The sequence below is a fragment of the Strongylocentrotus purpuratus genome, unplaced genomic scaffold (assembly GCF_000002235.5).
Source record: "Strongylocentrotus purpuratus isolate Spur 01 unplaced genomic scaffold, Spur_5.0 spur5_scaffold_3, whole genome shotgun sequence".
Classification (NCBI taxonomy): Eukaryota; Metazoa; Echinodermata; class Echinoidea; order Camarodonta; family Strongylocentrotidae; genus Strongylocentrotus; species Strongylocentrotus purpuratus.
The window spans coordinates 6,859,233-6,881,307 of record NW_022145609.1 but is presented as its reverse complement, the minus strand read 5'-3'; the positions used below and the strand labels follow the sequence as shown (position 1 = coordinate 6,881,307).

Genomic DNA, 22,075 nt, shown 5'->3' with positions numbered 1-22,075 from the left:
TAACGTTTTTCTTGTAGTAGCTATTACCTAGAGGAAAATATAAATGTGTACAATTTGTCATATAAGTATTCGCATAATAACTTCGCCTCTATCATTTGTAATTTGTATAATGTGTAATGCTTGAATATTGATATCGATACCTTAAGATAGTGTTACTATACCCTCTGTCTATCCTCTTACCATCTTACCATCAACTTTTCTTTTCTTTCTTTGCTTTACATCATCATCATGTTCTTCTTCACTTTTGTGTATCTCCTTTTTATATCAAATGATTTCGGAAGATCAAAAATGAAATACAAATTTCGAAGTTGAATATTATTTTTAACAATTTACTCATTCAGGTTCAATTCTTTAATTTCGATGTTATTTGATATGAATGTTTGTATATATTGTATTTTTAATTTGTAAAACATTTCCTAATTCATCCGTTTATGCCGCAATGCATTGTTGTTCTTTTATTTATATTCTCAATAAAACCATCATCAATTCAACTCAATACTAGGACACTGCTAACGTTAAAATTTCACAAATAGGACATACGTGACGTCATAATTACTGCAAAGTTCTACGGAATTTGCAAATCCGACTTTCAATTGAAAATTGTGACATGATCCCATCATCTGATTAAAAAACTAAAGGCACCGTTTTTATAGCCCATGGTCTCAGCTATAACATACCCAAATTTGGGAGAAAACAGAGCACACATAAGAAAGATAGTGCTCATAGATGAATGCCATGTAGATTCATGATGTGAACAAAATTCACCTTCCATAGACATAACACGCAAATGACGAAAATTCTGACATGTGGCCTTATGATGACGTCAAGATGTACTTAATGGCCAATTGAGATATGAAATCATACCTTCGACTCATACTCTATCTAAATATGAAAAAAAATTGGCAGTCCTTATTCATCCCAATGGACCTTTTATAGGCATGTTTTTGCCCATATATGCTATGTATTACAAAAATCGCGCGTGCGGACGGTTATCTTGAACGGACGCTCATTCCGTTATTAATAGTGATAAAGAGATAAACATGGTATCAAATTGTTCGGAAAATTATGAGGAATATCCTGTCAAAAGTTTTTGCTAAGGAATTATTTTTCGTTCGGCCGTGACGAACGAAAACGCGCAAAAATGCGTGTTTTGCGCGATTTTTTATGAATGCTTATAATGGCCTGAAACGTATGCTAAAAAAAATTTAAGACGATTTTGAGCAATTTTAAATTTTACGCGCGCATTAACGCGCGCACCTACGCGTACGCACATTTTTGCGCGCATTTATCGACCTGAAATTGACCCGACAAATATTGACCTTGATCATGACAAATATGAATGAGAAATGGCTTTCTGTTATGAAGATATGATCATAAGTTGATTTTCACAAAATGGCGTCTGGATGACGTCACGATGACTTTGAGTCTCTGAAAAGTCACACAGTTCTAAGTTAGACTAAGATCTATCATCATTGAAAGTTTCATGATAATGGCTTTGTTCAGTCTTGAGATATCCTGCGAACGAATTCGAGGAAGAATAAAAAGAAATAATAAAGAAAATCTTGACGAAATCAAAAGGTGATACGTAGACTTCGTTACGTATCACCTAATGATTCCTTCAAAATTTGCAATTTCAACTTTCGATCGAAAAATTTCGACATGATCCCAACATCTGATTAAAAAACAAAGTACACCGTTTTTATAGCCCATGGTCTCAGCTATAACATACCCAAATTTGTGAGAAAACAGAGCACACATAAGAAAGATAGTGCTCATAGATGAATGCCATGTAGATTCATGATGTGAACAAAATTCACCTTCCATAGACATAACACGCAAATGAAGAAAATTCTGACATGTGGCCTTTGATTGAATTTTTTACTATGATGACATGATTTAAATGAAAATTGGTGTAGACTGATCTTGTAGACGATTGCCTCGACTACAACATATTAAAATCTAGAAGAGAATCGATGAATATTAAGAGAAATACACTAAATTTTCCATAAACATAATGACGTCATAATATGCATTTTTGTATTTTTGACTTCCAAGGCCATTATGATGACGTCAAGATGTACTTAATGGCCAATTGAGATATGAAATCATACCTTCGACTCATACTCTATCTAAATATGAAAAAAATTGGCAGTCCTTATTCATCCCAATGGACCTTTTATAGGCATGTTTTTGCCCATATATGCTATGTATTACAAAAATCGCGCGTGCGGACGGTTATCTTGAACGGACGCTCATTCCGTTATTAATAGTGATAAAGAGATAAACATGGTATCAAATTGTTCGGAAAATTATGAGGAATATCCTGTCAAAAGTTTTTGCTCAGGAATTATTTTTCGTTCGGCCGTGACGAACGAAAACGCACAAAAATGTGTGTTTTGCGCGATTTTTTATGAATGCTTATAATGGCCTGAAACGTATGCTAAAAAAAATTTAAGACGATTTTGAGCAATTTTAAATTTTACGCGCGCATTAACGCGCGCACCTACGCGTACGCACATTTTTGCGCGCATTTATCGACCTGAAATTGACCCGACAAATATTGACCTTGATCATGACAAATATGAATGAGAAATGGCTTTCTGTTATGAAGATATGATCATAAGTTGATTTTCACAAAATGGCGTCTGGATGACGTCACGATGACTTTGAGTCTCTGAAAAGTCACACAGTTCTAAGTTAGACTAAGATCTATCATCATTGAAAGTTTCATGATAATGGCTTTGTTCAGTCTTGAGATATCCTGCGAACGAATTCGAGGAAGAATAAAAAGAAATAATAAAGAAAATCTTGACGAAATCAAAAGGTGATACGTAGACTTCGTTACGTATCACCTAATGATTCCTTCAAAATTTGCAATTTCAACTTTCGATCGAAAAATTTCGACATGATCCCAACATCTGATTAAAAAACAAAGTACACCGTTTTTATAGCCCATGGTCTCAGCTATAACATACCCAAATTTGTGAGAAAACAGAGCACACATAAGAAAGATAGTGCTCATAGATGAATGCCATGTAGATTCATGATGTGAACAAAATTCACCTTCCATAGACATAACACGCAAATGAAGAAAATTCTGACATGTGGCCTTTGATTGAATTTTTTACTATGATGACATGATTTAAATGAAAATTGGTGTAGACTGATCTTGTAGACGATTGCCTCGACTACAACATATTAAAATCTAGAAGAGAATCGATGAATATTAAGAGAAATACACTAAATTTTCCATAAACATAATGACGTCATAATATGCATTTTTGTATTTTTGACTTCCAAGGCCATTATGATGACGTCAAGATGTACTTAATGGCCAATTGAGATATGAAATCATACCTTCGACTCATACTCTATCTAAATATGAAAAAAAATTGGCAGTCCTTATTCATCCCAATGGACCTTTTATAGGCATGTTTTTGCCCATATATGCTATGTATTACAAAAATCGCGCGTGCGGACGGTTATCTTGAACGGACGCTCATTCCGTTATTAATAGTGATAAAGAGATAAACATGGTATCAAATTGTTCGGAAAATTATGAGGAATATCCTGTCAAAAGTTTTTGCTGAGGAATTATTTTTCGTTCGGCTGTGACGAACGAAAACGCGCAAAAATGCGTGTTTTGCGCGATTTTATATGAATGCTTATAATGGCCTGAAACGTATGCTTAAAAAATTTAAGACGATTTTGAGCAATTTTAAATTTTACGCGCGCACCTACGCGTACGCACATTTTTGCGCGCATTTATCGACCTGAAATTGACCCGACAAATATTGACCTTGATCATGACAAATATGAATGAGAAATGGCTTTCTGTTATGAAGATATGATCATAAGTTGATTTTCACAAAATGGCGTCTGGATGACGTCACGATGACTTTGAGTCTCTGAAAAGTCACACAGTTCTAAGTTAGACTTAGATCTATCATCATTGAAAGTTTCATGATAATGGCTTTATTCAGTCTTGAGATATCCTGCGAACGAATTCGAGGAAGAATAAAAAGAAATAATAAAGGAAATCTTCACGAAATCAAAAGGTGATACGTAGACTTCGTTACGTATCACCTAACTAGACTTTAATTCGTCACTTTGACGAATTAGGTGATACGTATGCTATTTTTTTATCATGAAAGTGTGCCGATAATGATCTTAGATAATGTTCATAAATACGGTAATGACGATATTGATAATGATTTTTTTGGTTTGAAATGATGATGACCATGAAGTCGTATAGCGCCCCCTTCAGGTATTCGATAGAGATTTGTAGAATCAGGATTTCAGAAGAAGTCACCACCCATACGCCTAACACGCAAAAAGTAATGGATTAAGTGAAAATAGGGTAATAATAAAGTAAATAGGGTTGTTTATTACATTATTTGCGATTCTACGTGTTTTAATAATTAAAGTAAATGGTACAGTGAAAGGTCATAAAGAAAAAAAAAGGAAAGAAAAAAATTGTTGGAGACGTCTGGACTCAAACCAGGGATCTCAAGGTCGGAAGTCAAGTGCGTATATCGATATACCAAAACATCTCCCATAGCGATTACACGTAAACAGCAAATGGAATTCTGAAATCTTACTTTGCAAGTGAAATATGAGCATAATCCCGGCATCTGATCAAAAAATAAAAGGCACACGTGTGATAGCTTATTGTCTCAGCTACAACATATTTGAAGCTCAGCGAAAACGAAGCTAAAATAAGGGAGATTTTGCTCGCAAAAGACAGGAGTGTAGAATCCAGTTTTGAGAAAAAGTCATGTCCCATAGAGAATACACGCAAAATGTGAAAAATTGACATGCCTCCTTTAATTGCAAAAGTACGCCTTGATGCCTTAGTCAAAATGAAAAATTGTGGCCACTATATTCGTAGCGAATTGTCTCAGCTAGAACATATTAAAATTTAAAAGAAAATTGATCAATGTTTACAGAAATAAAATCAATTTTCCAAAAATATGCTGACGTCATAATATGCAAATTAAAATTTTGAGTTCGGAGGCCATTATGATAACATTATGACTTAATTGAGGGTCAAATGAGACATGAAATCGTATCTCCATTTCATAATCTATCCAAATATGAAAAAATATTAGGAGTTTCTATCTATTCTAAAGAGTTACAATGAATTTTATATAGGCATGTTTTTGCCCATGTATTGTGGATAAAGATAACGCAAATCTGCGCGTGCTGTCAACTTTGACGGACGCTCATTGCGTTATTAAAAGATGAACAAGTTATCAAAATGCTTGGAAAAATGTGCCAAATAAGATGATAGAGAAAATTCGGCGATTCTATGTTGCAAAATGCTAGTACGCGCAAAAAACGCGCGCGCATGCGCGTGAGCGTGATTTTTTGTCAAATGCTCCATATGGCCTGAAACGTATGCAAAAAAAATTGGGATGATTTAGAGCATTTTAAATTTTTGCGCGCGCGTAAACGCGCGGACGAACGCGCACGCGCGCATTTGCGCTCGTTTATTGACCTGAAATTGACCGGACGGATATTGATCTTATTCATGATAAATATGAATGAAAAATTACTTTCCGTTATGAAGATATGATCATGAGTTGATTTTCAAAAAATGGCGCATGGATGACGTCACGATGACTTTGACTCTCTAAAAAGTCACGCAGTTCTAAGTTAGACTAAGATCTATCATCAATGCGAGTTTCATGATAATGGCTTTATTCAATCTTGAGATATCCTGCGAACAAATTCGAGGAAGAATAATAATAATAACTAGACTTTAATTCGTCACTTTGACGAATTAGGTGATACGTATGATATTGGTTTACATTAAACGAAGAATGCATTACACGATATCATATTATTTTATAAAATGCTCCTCCCATTATGATCTATCCATATGTCAAGTTTCAGTTGTGTCGATCCCTTGATCATTATGGATCTAGGGAAGATAGATTGAGACAATATATGACCATTGACTCTGTGTAGTAACCAGTTACACCTTTGACTCTAATTTACATCATGAAGAACGCATTTTGACGATTTTATCTTATTCAAAGAAATGAAAATGTAATTGACAAATAAGAGCTTATGCCTGAATAATTAAAAGTGAATAGTGTATGACGTCACGATGTCCCGGCGTAAATGAAAAGTCAAAATAAATGTGGGAATACATTAGCGATCATTTTGAGTTGTCGACGTGAGATTCGCTAGTTGCTTGAAAATATAGTCTTTAAATATCGGATGGATATATACTGTCACTGTACAAGGAATGTGGAATAGAGGGATATTGATCTGTCAGTCTTTCTCGAAGGCTTGTCAATTAAAGGAATACAAAAAATTGAATGTATTGCGCTCAAGAAATTACATACAGCATTGCCAGTAAATTTCACGAGATCAATGTTAAAATCTCCCATTATATAAACCTGTTTATGTTCAGTATAAGTTTTCTGTAAAACATTATTAAAGACAGGGATGAAATCATTGATATTTGATTGGGGTTTTCTATATATGACACCTACAATAATATTCTTATGTCTCGGCAAGTTGCTTTCAATAAACAGTGATTCATAATTGTATGATGCGTATAATATAAATATATCATTGCGTATTTCATATTCAAAATTGTCAACGACCAATAGACCAACACCTCCACTCTTTCCTACTTGGCGATTAGAATGTATGAATGAATAACCAGACACATTGAATAATAGTGGCGTACTGTCATTAATCCAAGTTTCAGAGAATTCTATACATAAAGTATAGATGAAATTGGATAAAGCATTACAATGTTTGGTTAAACTTCGCGAATTAAAATGTAAAATACTGAAATGATAGTCAATGTTACTGAATTCAGTCGTAAAATCCTCATCAATATAATATTTACAGTTCAGAAACCTACTGAAATGAAACTCATATTCTTTTTCGGATAAATAGTTTAAATCATTGATATCAGTATAAGTATCTGTAGTATTACTACCAAATATTGAATGAAGTTCGTCATTATTCAATTCTTGAATAGGAAATGAACAATGAGAACAGAGTGGGTTATTAATGTAGCCAAATGCTCATGTTCCCTATAACGCTCATTTTATGTATTTTATTACCAGAGAAACAAAGATGTCAGTCAGTCACTCAATAGTGTCTGACAGTAAAGAGTAGAAAGTGAAAGGGTTTCTTTACATAATTTGAATACGAGGACACTGCTAACGTTTAAGTTTCACAAATAAGACATACGTGACATATTCATCATTTCACCATTCAACTGAAAATTGTGACATGATCTCATCATCTGATCAAAAAACTAAAAGCACCGTTTTTATAGCCCATGGTCTCAGCTATAACATACCCAAATTCGGGAGAAAACAGAGCACAAATAAGATAGATAGTGCTCAAAGATGAATGTCATGTAGATTCATGATGTGAACGAAATTCACCTTCCATAGACATAACACGCAAATTAAGAAAATTCTGACATGTGGCCTTTAATTGAATTTTGTACTATGATGCCGTTATTAAAATGAAATTTAGTGTGTATTGATCTTGTAGACAATTGCCTCGACTACAACATATCAAAATCTAAAAGGAAATTAATGAATGTTGAGAAAAATACACACATTTTCCCATAAATATAATGACGTCATAATATGCATTTTTGTATTTTGACTTCCAAGGCCATTATGATGACGTCAAGATGTACTTAATGGCCAAATGAGATATGAAATCATACCTCCGAATCATACTCTATCTAAATATGAAAAAAAAAATTGGCAGTCCTTATTCATCCCAATGGACTTTATATAGGCATGTTTTTGCCCATATATGCTATGTATTGCAAAAAATCGCGCGTACGGACGGTTATTTTGAACGGACGCTCATTCCGTTATTAATAGTGATAAAGAGATAAACATGGTATCAAATTGTTCGGAAAATTATGAGGAATATCCTGTCAAAAGTTTTTGCTCAGGAATTATTTTTCGTTCGGCCGTGACGAACGAAAACGTGCAAAAATGCGTGTTTTGCGTGATTTTTTATGAAATGCTTATAATGGCCTGAAACGTATGCAAAAAAAATTTAAGACGATTTTGAGCAATTTAAAATTGTACGCGCGCGTTAACGCGCGCACAAACGCGTACGCGCATTTTTGCGTGCATTGATCGGAAATTGACTGGACAAATATTGACCTTGATCGTGATAAGTATGAATGAGAAATGGCTTTCTGTTATGAAGATATGGTCATGAGTTGATTTTCACAAAATGGCGCCTAGATGACGTCATGATGACCTTGAGTCACTGAAAAGTCACGCAGTTCTAAGTTAGACTGGGATCCATCATCATAGCGAGTTTCTTGACACTGGGTTCATCCATTCTTGAGATTTCTTGCGAACAAAATCGAGGAAGAATAATAATAATTTTTTGTGAATAATAAAAATCTTGACGAGATCAATAGGTGATACGTATACTTCGTACGTATCACCTAATAAACATACAAATAAAGAGATCAGATATGGTATTATCAGCCATTGTGACGTTAAAAAAAATCAATGAGTGCCATACATTAAGGATAAAAGAATGGGATGAGTAACATAGCCGACTATACTATTTTAACAGAAAAAACCGTCAGAAATTGGATTTTACGGGTCGCCAAACTATGCCACTACCTTAAAATCATCATGGCGAACATTTACTATTATAATACTTCTCGCCTTCATGTTGAGCGTCTCATGCTTAAGAACGATATCCTATACTTCGAGTCACTGTTTGTGTTATTAGATCGGCCCTGAATTATAGTTGGTCGAAAGAAAAATATGATATAGGACCTTTAAGACGCTGGACCAATGAGACGTGGGATCAAAGGAACATGGGAGCAACTGAGCATATGACTGGTGAGGTGTAGGAGCAATAAGATACAGGACCAATGTGACATAGAGCCAACGGGACATAGGACATAGAGCATTGGGCATGTAGGAGTTTGGACCATAGTGACAATTGGCCCTGAATTGGGACGTAGGACCAGTGGGACTTAAGACAACTGGCACGTTTGGTCCTGGAAGTAGACGTAGGAGCAGTGCGAGATAGGACATATGGGATGTACAACCATTTGGGGGAAACGTTCTAGAATTCGTTACACCAGCTGCTCCTGTAAGGTGTCAGTCAGCACCACTTTAAACCAGTAGTACACTTTACAGCGTGAGTAAACACCTTCATGATAAGCACATTTTTATCTAAATATATAAATACAAAATACCTAAAAAAGAGCAGCTGCTATAAAATCACTCTTTTTTGGAGCCACCTTTTCTGGACGTGTTGAACGAGTGTTATTTGCGACTATGCACATTTACCCCCTTCAATCTTGAGATGGATCTCATCATGAATAATTTACAAGTCATACGTACCTCCTTCAACATGCATGTCTGTTGTTGTGTCCCACCACCCCGCTGTTGTAACATCAGGGTCATCGGTAGTTGGTTCTGAAATATGATAATTAAAAACGTACATGACAATCCATCAAAGAAGAGAAAAGGTCATACTAATTTGATCCGTTTGCTAAAATATAAGTGATACACAAAGTTGAAACAAAGTTGAAACGATATAGGAACCAATATTATCATTTATTTCTTTTCTAGATAATTTGTTATGTTTCAGTAACCTTGGAAACTTATTACTCCAACAAGTTGTCATTCCGTACAACAGCTAGAACACATAATTTCAACTTTCTGAAAAATTTCAGGAAAAAAAAACAATATATGTATTTTTGAAGTTCATTTGTAAATCAAGGTAACTACATGTATTTACATTTTTAGGTTTGCGGAGAATACAAATGGAAATTTGTTCATGTATTTTATCAATTATATTCATTGATTGCAAATTGCATGTTTTTTTCTTCTTTCAAATATTCTACGTCATGAGCAATACAGCTCATGAATCGTGGTCTTGTGTATCCATCACCAAACTATGGATCACATGGTTCGCGGTTCGAGTCCCGCCGCGGCTCTATTGTCCTATTTATCGAAATTTCTACTCTCCACCCAGATGTAGTAAAAGGGGTAATTGGTATAGGAATTTATTCCTTCTGTTCTGATTGCATGGGATGAAATAATGACAAAACAGGGACAGATTTACGATTAGTACTCCACCACCACCAAGTTGGTTGAGGTGTCCAAGTATCTGCAGTAGTTGGTTCTAAAACGAAATCAAATACGTTAGGGATTTTCAGATATGCTTCTTTAAAGGTAAAGACCAGTAGTGGAAACGCCCCGGGCCAATTTCAAAAAATGAAATGGAAGCTCTTATGACCAATCATGTGAAAGAATATGTTTTGACTAATACATGATGATAACAATTTTGCCGGGAAACCGCCTATTAATTGATATATTTGGTAAATTAGTTTATCTATTGGTGTGAGAGAGATAAACGAATGTGTCGCGCACGTGTGCGTAGTCCCATATACATCTTTTTGTGTACAGTGCTTGTAACTTTACCAAGACTGGGCCAAACTTCTTATCATTTTGATGATTCCAGAACCTTGCAGTATACACCAATACTTATATGCTAGATGATCAACCTTTTCTGATCGATTCCACAACGTTTCTTTCACAATGCAATCGCATGACCATAACTGGTCTTTATCTTTAATTAATTTATTTATTTGTTAAATATTTTTATAACCGGAAATTGATGATCCAAAACAATTTAATAGGATGGCTATTAAAGATGGGCGGTCAAATGGATAATTATCCTTGATTAGGTACGTATTGATGCCTGTAATAACAGTGGATTCAATGAATGCATATCAGATAAGAGGAATCTAATCTTATCTGTATTCACTGAATTCCATAGAACAATATGGAACCTAAAATATGGCACACAACTTATTGTATCTTTCGATTTTCACTTATTCCTAACTGTGGCAATAACGGTTAAAGGTATTAGTTCGTTCGTGTCCATACAAACACTGGATTAATACTGAAGTAATATATCCTTAATGAATTAAAAGTCAGTAAAATTCTGTTTGTTATTAATAAGTACAATTTTGATAGAAGTTGTTTAGAATTGGTCCCATTCGCATCGCTATATTCTATGTTTTTCTTATTATTGTAATATATATAAATACATTTCTGAGATATTAACCATTAGTCAAAATGTAATTGAAAAATATATAGGGATTTTGGATTAATTCGCAATTAAGAAATATAAGGAGAACCCTAAAGCATAAAAAGAAACCCTGGAGTCTACACTAATTAAATGAGAGAGAAGGGAAAGGAGTCATTTTGCTGGCATCTGACACCAACATCGTCATAATGACCGCAGTGGTTGTTGCCAACTCCGTTATGTCTGCAATCAAATATACTATCTTCATTGCCACTGCATGACACATGGTTCAGAAGTATAGGCCCTGTACCCTGCCCGAAGTAGGCCTTATAGAAATAGTATATTACGTCTGGGTATCCAAGACTTCGGCAGACGACGCGAGAATTCGCGGTGTTCCACAAGTGATCGCAAACAGTTCCCCATATGCCATCGTAGTAGACTTCAACTCGACCTTGGCTGGGCATACCTCCGTTAACGAGGCGGACTAGGATGTTAGAAGCATATGAAAATGTACAAATCGTGAGTTTTTACTTGGAATGATGTTCCTGAAAGAAGGGGAAGAGATCTTCTGTATATTAGACATTCGAATATTTATCAACTCTACTTCGTCTTTACCGATTAATGGACACTTTGATTACTAATGTTAACTTCATTTGCTCTTTGAAACAGTCGAAATCGAAGTAGAGTGAAAGGTCAAGGAGAATTGATGTATGAAATGTTCAGCGATTCATTGTATCCCCGGCAGTATGCTGGTGGGGTACTTTGGATTGAGCAGCGTTACGCCGCGTCCGCCGCGTCATATTCTTGTGTGCGCTCCAACTGCCACATTTCTTAAAGGATTTTGTGCAAATTTGGAACGAAGGTGTATCTTGGTATAATCTACAAGCTTATAGATTAAGGTGATGCTGTCTCTAGTGTTCTGTCTTTTATAGGGTCAAAGGTCATATTTTGATAGATATCTTGTACATGTGCACTCTAATGTGTGCGGTCTAACTGCATCATTTCTTGACAGATTTCTTTCAAATTGAGTATGGAAGTGTATGTTGGTAAAATATATGCACCTATAGTTTTTTGTAATGATACTGCCACCAGTGTCCCGTATTCTATAGGGTCAAAAGGTCATATTTCATGACGGCTTTCTTTCAAATTTTGGATAGAGATGTGTGGTGGACGATTTGGCGAACTAACTAGTTGCCCAAGACCCATAGTAATGACACCATGCACTGTAATTTGGTTATACACTGTAGCAGGCAAGGTTCAATCTGCGATTTAATAAAAGGATAAACAATAATAAGTCAACTTGCATAAACTGACATGAAAATAACATATCATGTATCAAATCCTAATAACTATCTGTTATCATAACAAAGGAAAACAAACAGTGCCTTCTTCATTATATATCTAACATAGGTAAATACATGCAACAATTAATGACGCACCGACGGTGACTTTGTCATTCTTCAAGGTCATATCATTATACTACTACGTACATGTACATTTAGACGCACTACCGTGCACGACAATTACGTAACTTACATACACGTGTACAATCTTTCACTTGAACGACTCATTCATGTCATATTTCATCATCTCAAATTAGTGTCATAAACATCATATTTCATTAAGCAATCTAGCTGTAAAGACAATATAACTCATAAACTTCAAGATAACATATTCATTTCTACTTACATCATTGGGCTTGTATCACAAAATTAAACGAAAACTTAGGCAACTCTGGGAGGCAACTATCCCATGACGTGGAAAATCAGTAACACACAAAATCCAGTACGCCCTCAAGCGACCTAATCCATACACTTTCTACAAAGCGACGCCTGTGACATCACAAGAATCGGCTTAAAGCAAAACGTCATCCTGTACTCCACATTCCGGCCCTCTTAAATGAGAAGCCTTTCTGAACATTTAACAATACTTTGTTCATTTGAAACATTTCAAAATTAAGTCTATCCACAATTGCTACTCGCAATAAATCATTGTTCCTTTAAATTCTTCAACTTCTTATAAAATAATAATAATAATAGTGGGTTCTTGTATACTGTTCAAGTGACCTTTTTTTTCTTCACACCTTTAAATAACTAATCACCCTTAACCTATTCAATGATCTTGACCATTAATATCAACATAAAATATCTGAAGAGTTTCTTTTCAGCAAACTACTAAGTAATTTCCAAAGCTTTGACATTTGCATAAAATGCACGAAGTGTATATCAAATGCACTTACATAAAACAAATATCCTTCTCAACATCACCATGACAACCCTATCAGAACTCCCAACATTCCTTGTCAGAATTTAGAATCATTTTGGTAAACATCGACGACTCCAAAGATAACTGTAAGCAACCACGCTGCTTCCTCACTATAATTCCCGACACCAGGAATGACACTAGAAATGTTTTAATCCAAAACTAAATCCTCCTACTGACTCAGACGATGGGAGATCTGAGAGTGATGTGTCAAGTTAAACATACAACCAACAACTAGACTGTACCGTAAACACATTTTATGTTTGTAAGTAACTTTCTACTCGAGCTTCACATGAAGAGCTGAACTCTTGACCTTTCCTATTTTAATACCCTTTGTATTTGGAACACTGTACTAAAAGGCAAACTACATGTATACTACATGTGCCTTGACATGAGGAATGATAAATTTCCCATTATGCTTAATTCCTGATAATCAGTCATACTTTCAAATAAAATTTGCATATATTGCATTAATCAACATGACAACTAGTAGAACCTTTCTACACACAACTCACATTTTCTGTGTCAGAATATGGAACATTCTTTTACCACTTTACCACTATACTAACAAGAAAATGATATGCAAACCAATTCTGAAATAAATTTCATCTTAAATCAGAATGTTAAATGAAGCAATACATTTACATAAGTAAATATACAGTAATCTGATAATCACTGAAGCTACATATAAATTACCATTAAACAACATACACAACTGCACATTTACTGCAACTTAAATGCTGCCAAATGCCATGTTAACATTTTACACTGGAAAATAACAAATCGTGTCAAAATTTGAAAATTACTCCATAACTTCAAGTGTAATACACTAATGTTCATTAGTTCATGAGTCTTTGAATAGCAAACAGTCATTTTTCTATAAATGTATCAGTTTATGTCTTCTTCTTGTAAGCCGTTCAGTTTCTCAATTCTCAGTTACATGAATCAGTCACTGTTGAGTTGCTATGGTGACTAAATCTGCACTGTAGATCACTAGCCGATTCATATCTCAACAAAAAATTATATCCTCGCGTTGAATACGAATTGTCACATTTTGACACTTTCACGTAAAATAAATGTTGGCGATATCATGACATCACATTTCATGATAATAACATTTCTGCTCTAATTGGATCCTTCTGATTTCCAATCAAAATCACGATCTTCATATGATCATATCTCTGCGACGACATCCTCTGAGACACAAATTCTCCTTGATCATGAAATTTATATATCTCAAAAATTTCTCTTTCTTATATGATTAAACATCACGTGATCCATGAATTCCAAATGAGGGCAATTAACAATCTCCTTCCAAAATCAGGCACAATTTCGAGATAGGACGAACAATTACGCTATTCTTTGTCTTGATGTTCGCACTACGGGTGAAGCCTTTCTTGTCTGGGAAAGTTTGAAGCACTCTTCCCAGCAGCCACGAATTCCGCTGAGTGTTTGCATCGGCAACCAGCACCAAGTCACCAATCTGAAGATTGCGATGCGATGGTACCCATCTTTCTCTTCTTTGCAACTGCGGTAAGTACTCTCTAGACCAGCGCCTCCAGAATACGTCGGCGAGATACTGTATTTGACGCCACCTCCTTCTCGAGTATACATCTGATCTGTCCGTCACTGTTGGTGGCAGTTGCGGCTTCCTGTTCAGCAGAAGTAGGTGATTGGGAGTCAAGGCCTCAAGATCATTGACATCATCTGATACACTTGTTAGAGGCCTGTTGTTGACGATGCTCTCAATTTCGCAGAAGAGAGTTGTCAGACTTTCACCTGAGAGCACCTGTTGCTTAGTTACTGCCAGTATGAGCTTTCTCACAGTCCCAATCTGCCTTTCCCAGACTCCTCCAAAATGGGAAGCAGTGGGTGGGTTGAAAGTCCATTTGATGCCTTTCTGGAGCAGGTCTGCGCTGATTTGAGCTTTGTTCCATCCATCTATTTCTCTTTTCAGCTCTCTCTCAGCGCCCACAAGATTAGTGCCATTATCTGAGAGCATCTCCTTGATATTGCCCCTGCGAGCGATGAAACGACGAATGGCACTGATACAAGAGTCCGTATCCAAAGAATGAGCGACTTCCAAATGAATGGCGCGTGTGGTAAGACATGTAAACATGACTCCATATCTCTTCTCCATGCTGCGACCCCTTTTAACCTCAAAGGGGCCGAAATAGTCAATGCCAACCTTGGAAAATGGAGGCTCGTCAGGTAACAGTCTATTCTCAGGCAGGTCAGCCATCTTCTGACTCATCTTCTTCCCTCTTTGCCGCCTGCACATGACACATCTGCTAATCATGCTCCTGATAGCTGCTCCTGCTCCAAGCATCCAATACTTCTCACGAAGCACAGAAAGGACATAATTTCTTCCACTATGCCCTGCCTTAACATGAACATCTCTCAAGATCAGATCTGACACGTGACTTCCCTTGGGTAAGAGGACTGGGTGTTTAGCTTCTAATGGTAGAGCTGATCTCTCCAATCTTCCTCCAACTCTAAGAAGACCCTCGTCTATCTTAGGGTCCAGCTTGTAGAGTTGACTTGTCTTTGTCACTTTACCATCTGAATCGGTCAATGATTCAATCTCCTTCTGGAAGAAACATTTTTGCACGTAATGCAAAATTCTCTTCTCTGCTTTCTGCATGTCGTCGTAACTGATCCTTTTGAAGTCCCTCAGCTCTTGCTCTGTCTGGGTTTTTCCTTTGAGTTTCAACCACTGCATGAACTTCAATAGCCAGCTCACTCCCCTCCTCAGCTTATACCAGGAGGAATATGTGTTGATAAGCCTTTCCAATGACTTCTCCTCTGACTGAGTTGTGAATGCACTGGCATTTTCTGTAGGTGGTTTGATTTCTGGATCACTTGGTGGCACTTGCAGATCAGCTGGAGCGATAGGCCATTCCATCTCATCAGCACATAGGAAGGATGGTCCCTTGAGCCATCTGCCATTGAGCTTGTCTGGCGTTAGACCTCTTGATACATCATCAGCTGGATTCTTTTCTGTGTTGACATATCTCCACTGCCTGGGCTCCGAGGCATCACGGATGGTAGATATCCTGTTAGCCACAAATGTCCGAAAGCGCTTGTTGTCACTGCGGATGTAATGGAGGACTATTGTGCTATCTGTCCAAAAGACAGACTCATTCAAGGGAAAGTCCAGCTCCTTTCTGATCTTTCTATCCATTGTGACTGCAAGTGCTGCCGCCATGAGCTCTAAGCGAGGTATTGTCATCTTCTTCAGAGGTGCTAATTTTGCTTTAGCCAGAATTATGTTGCAATGGACTTGTCCTCCTTCACTGGTCATGCGCAGGTAAGACACTACACCCTACGCCGACTCAGATGCATCACAGAAATGATGCAGTTGGTACTCGTTCACATCATCAAAGGGTCTGAAACACCTGCTCACTCTGAAGTTGCTCATTAAGGGAAGCCATTCTTTCCATTTTAGCCATCTGGAATGGTGTTCATCTGGAACTGGGTCATCAAATCCAAGCTTCAGAGCAGTTAGATCCTGGAGGATTCTCTTGGCAACCAAGACGAATGGACTGGCATATCCATAGGGGTCATATATTGATGCTATCTCACTCAGAATTCCCCTCCTCGTTACTGGTTTGCCCTTGGGGGTGATCTTATAGGTGATGCAGTCCAGTTCTACATCCCATGTTACTCCAAGTGCCCTTTCTGCTGGTAAGGCATCCCGATTCAAATCAAGTCCAACAATGTTTTTAGCTCGATCTTCCAAAGGTACAGACTTGATCACAGCTGGGCTGTTGCTTATCCACTTGGTCACTTCGAATCCACCCCTCTTGAGCAGCGTCATGAGTTCAGCTACAAGCTTGATTGCATCATCTTCTGTTTTGCATGAGACGAGACAGTCATCTACATAGAAGTTACGACCGACAGCATCCACTGCTTCTGGAGAATATTCGGTCTTGAATTCTTCAGCTGTATGTCTAAGAGCAAAACTACAAACACTTGGGCTCCATGTCCCACCGAATAGGTGAACACACATCCTGTAAGCCTTAGGATGTTGGATAAGATCTCCTTCTGGCCACCACAGGAAGCGAAGAAAGTCTCTCTGCTCTGGTGGGACTCTAACTTGGTGAAACATTGCCCTTATGTCTCCCATAATGGCTATAGGTTCTTGGCGAAATCTGAGCAAAACACCAAGAAGGTTGTTCGTCAAGTCTGGACCTTGAAGTACCGCATCGTTCAAAGAAGTTCCATTGTACTTGGAAGCACAATCGAAGACAATTCTTGTCTTTTCTGGTTTATTTAGATTGAATACCGGGTGATGCGGTAAGTACCAGACTCCTTCATCCTTCCCAAGATCCTGGTCCTTAACCTCTTCAGCATACCCTTCATCCAACAAAGACCTCATTCCTTCACTGTACTTAGCATGTAGACAATCATCCTTTACCAGTCTTCTCTTCAGTGACTCTAGTCTGGTTAGTGCAACTTGGATGTTATTCGGCAGATCTTCAGGCCTCTTCCGAAATGGAATGGGAAGTTGATAGTGATCACCATCTCTGCAAACTCCTTCCTGCCAGGTCTTCAAGGCTTTCTGATCATTGATGGACATGCTCCTTTCATTATCATGAAGGTATTCTGTCCCTTCTAGCTTCCAAAATTTGTGAACTTGTTCTTCCAGGAGCATGTTACCATCATCAGAGATGAAGCTAGACGAGGCTTGAAAACTCTGTAAACTACTTCCATTTCCAAGTGGACCATTTAACGTCCATCCAAGTATTGTCTTGACAGCATAAACTTCACCAGGTTTACCTGCTTTGATTTCAAGTGGCATCAGGGCTTCAGGCACATCTTGTCCAATCAGTATGGTTACTTGATTCTTCCCCGTGACTGGAAGATCAATACCACAAAGATGTTGATATTTCGAAATATCTTCCTCCCTGGCCATGTTTGCAGTACTGATGTTCAGGCTGGGACGAGTTAGAAATTCAGCCTCTATCATCTTGTCTGCTGTGGAACCTTTAACCCTCAACTTGACGGCTTCGCATTCCATTGCTCTTTTAGGGCTTTCCAGTGTTGAGACCTGAATGACTTTCTTTTTCCCCTTTGTCTGGAGCACATCTATTAATTCTTGCAGACAGAATGAGTTCGTAGAACCAGGGTCCAGCAAAGCTAAGGTCTCAATGCTTTCTCCACCATCTGCAGCACTGACAGTAACCGGAATTATTGGAAGGGCTACTCTGCAACCTCCGGCCCTCGTGGCATTGGAACTAGCATGAGATGCTACATCATAGTCAGTTTGAGTTGATGAGTCATTCGATTCCCTTCTTGTTCTCCAAGGTGTAGGATTTCCTGAAGATGGTCTCATCCTTCTCCCGGTATGGAGGAACTTGGTATGCCTTTGATCGCACCCCTTGACTGAGCAGGTCCTATTAAGGATGCACTTTGAGGATACATGACCAGGTAACAAGCAATTGAAACAAAGCCTGTTCTTGAAGGCAAAATCAAAGCGTTCATCAGGCTCCATGGCTTTAAATTTCTGGCAACCGAAAAGGTCATGGCTGTCCTGACACATGATGCAGTTCTTGGTCGATGAATTCACAGAGGTAGTAAACATGCTTGCCTGACCTCTACCTGACACAGTTCTTTCCTTTACACTCCTTGTACTTCCTAGATTCTTTGGTCCACCCATAAGTAAGGCTCCAAATACAGGATCATTGAGTTCATCAGCTGCGCCGGTGATGAATTCAACTGCATGCTGGATGTTAGGCTGTCTGCCACTATCCCTGATGGTCTTTACTAAACGCAACCACCGGCTCTTCAGATGGAATGGCAAACGTTCAATGACCTTCACCAGCTCACTTCTGCTGCTCATCTCGTGAAGCATTCCAAGGGCCATCAAAGTTTCAGCACAGGTCTTTAGCTGATCAGCAAAATCCCTCAGATGTTTAGGATTGCTCTGAATAACTGGACCTTCCGTGACCTTCCTAATCCAGGCGTCACTGATCTTATGGTCACTTCCAAAGCGATCCATCAGAAGCGTTCTGGCATGAAAGTACCCATCATCTTGATGCATCATGAGACAACATTGGATTATGTCTTTGGCAGCTCCAGTACAAAGATGATACAACTTGAGCAGCTTGGCGTTATTGTCCAATGACGAATTTCCAATGACACTATCAAATGATCGTATGAACTCAAAGAAATTCAACGGGTTACCATCAAAAGACATAATGTTGGTACTTGAAATTGTGATGGCTTCCAACAGCTGTTGATGTTGTCTCTGTCCTTGCTGTAGATGATGTAAGATGTCAGAGTCCATCTTACCAGTTATCTTTTCATCTTGACTGGTCAGTATCTGGTTTTCACTTGCTGGCTTCATTCTAGCAGGAGTTGATGAACCTTGCTGGGAAGGTTCAGACTTGGAAGGCTCAGTCTTCTGTTCTATGGACAGAGTACCTCTATATACAGTTTCCTCTGCTTCAGCGATCTTTAATCTAGTCTTCAGAAGAAGCTCAGCTTTCCGTTGTTTAAGCTTCATTTCTTCTATCTCAAGTTCTTGTTGGTCTTTAAGAGCTGCTACTTCTGCGGCTAAGGCAGCTCTCTTAGCCTTCGCCCGTATCCTCCAACTCGCCGAGGTGGTGCTACTCCCCCTTTGGCTAGCTGAGTCTTCAGGTCTAATACTGTCCGACTTGTGGTCCTTGAAGGTAACCTCTGGATCTGTGCTGCCATCCATGCCGGTTACGCTCATGATGGAGGATATGACAGTCACACAAGTTGATATTGAACTGTTGTGGTGGACGATTTGGCGAACTAACTAGTTGCCCAAGACCCATAGTAATGACACCATGCACTGTAATTTGGTTATACACTGTAGCAGGCAAGGTTCAATCTGCGATTTAATAAAAGGATAAACAATAATAAGTCAACTTGCATAAACTGACATGAAAATAACATATCATGTATCAAATCCTAATAACTATCTGTTATCATAACAAAGGAAAACAAACAGTGCCTTCTTCATTATATATCTAACATAGGTAAATACATGCAACAATTAATGACGCACCGACGGTGACTTTGTCATTCTTCAAGGTCATATCATTATACTACTACGTACATGTACATTTAGACGCACTACCGTGCACGACAATTACATAACTTACATACACGTGTACAATCTTTCACTTGAACGACTCATTCATGTCATATTTCATCATCTCAAATTAGTGTCATAAACATCATATTTCATTAAGCAATCTAGCTGTAAAGACAATATAACTCATAAACTTCAAGATAACATATTCATTTCTACTTACATCATTGGGCTTGTATCACAAAATTAAACGAAAACTTAGGCAACTCTGGGAGGCAACTATCCCATGACGTGGAAAATCAGTAACACACAAAATCCAGTACGCCCTCAAGCGACCTAATCCATACACTTTCTACAAAGCGACGCCTGTGACATCACAAGAATCGGCTTAAAGCAAAACGTCATCCTGTACTCCACAAGATGTATCTTGGTACAATCTACACATCTCTCCTTGTTGGTGATGCTGCCCTCATTGTTCCATCCTTTATAAGGTCAAATGTCATTTGTTCCTTTTGTGCTCTGTTACTGCCACATTTCTTGAAGGGGTTTATTTCAAATTTTTTATGGAGGTGTGTCTTAGTACAATCTACACATCTTTAGTGTTTAGTGATGCTGCCACCTGTGTTCCGTCTACTATAGGGAAAAAGATCATGTTTTGGTGGGTGTCTAGTGTGCGCTCTGCAGGTCATATTTCATGACGGATTTCTTTCAAATGTTGTGTAGAGATGTATCTTGGTACAATCTACACATCTTTCCTTTTTGGTGATGCTGCCCTCATTGTTCCATCCTTTTTAGGGTCAAAGGTCAATTGTCCCTTTTGTGCACTGTTACTCCCACATTTCTTGAAGGATTTCTTTCAATTGAAGATTTTCCTCATTTGACTTTATTATTGTTACTATTATTAGTAGAAGAAGTATTATAATGAGCATTCTCATTATTATTGAGCCCCCGTTGTGTCTTGGAGAGGAACATTTTGCTTCACTGTAACCTTCGGGTCGTTCCCCCGGGATGTGCAGCTGGACCCTTACATCAGGGTCCCACTTCTTTTATACGAATAATAAGTTTTTATCATGCAAAAGTGGTGACTATACACGGGGCCTCCATTTAGCATCCTGTCCGAGGGACGGAGTGCTTTTTACTGTATCCTAGCAACGCCTCTCCTTTCATGAAGGATTATGAAAGATTAATTTTGCTCACCTGTTTCATTTGGTTGTCTGGGTGTATCAGTCGTGCCTGTCAAAGGTATAAAACGAAGGTAATTATAAGCAACAAGAACAATAATAAGAACTAGACTTTAATTCGTCACTTTGACGAATTAGGTGATACGTATGATATTGGTTTACATTAAACGAAGAATGCATTACACGATATCATATTATTTTATAAAATGCTCCTCCCATTATGATCTATCCATATGTCAAGTTTAAATTGCGTCCCCTTGATCAGGGATCTAGGGAAGATAGATTGAAACAATATATGACCTTTGACCCTGTGCAGTAACCAGTTACACCTTTGACTCTAATTTACATCATGAAGAACACATTTTGACGATTTTATCTTATTCAAAGAAATGAAAATGTAATTGATAAATGATTATCATCATTATGATAATGATGATCATGATGATAATGATCATGATCATGATCATGAGCGCGATCCTGACATCTTATT

The 22,075-nt window shown here is 37.7% G+C and overlaps 2 protein-coding genes across 2 annotated transcripts; both read right to left on the bottom strand.

The window, feature by feature from the left end:
- Positions 1–14,638: 14,638 nt before the first annotated feature.
- Positions 14,639–16,522, bottom strand: LOC100889851. Its single transcript, XM_030996679.1, has one exon. The coding sequence runs from the start codon at positions 16,520–16,522 to the stop codon at positions 14,639–14,641; it is 1,884 nt and encodes a 627-aa protein (XP_030852539.1).
- A 141-nt stretch (positions 16,523–16,663) lies between these two features.
- LOC100893665 lies at positions 16,664–20,824 on the bottom strand. The gene is made up of 2 exons (XM_030996678.1): positions 20,628–20,824; positions 16,664–20,200 (listed from the first exon to the last, which is right to left on the bottom strand). Exon 2 carries the CDS (start codon positions 20,057–20,059, stop codon positions 16,664–16,666), a length of 3,396 nt encoding a protein of 1,131 aa, XP_030852538.1. The 5' UTR covers positions 20,060–20,200; positions 20,628–20,824.
- Between the last annotated feature and the right edge of the window lie 1,251 nt (positions 20,825–22,075).

Excerpts from the sequence above, each read along its gene's own strand:
- LOC100889851 (XM_030996679.1), bottom strand. The coding sequence starts at position 16,522 with ATGGATAGAAAGATCAGAAAGGAGCTGGACTTTCCCTTGAATGAGTCT.
- LOC100893665 (XM_030996678.1), bottom strand. The coding sequence starts at position 20,059 with ATGAGCGTAACCGGCATGGATGGCAGCACAGATCCAGAGGTTACCTTC.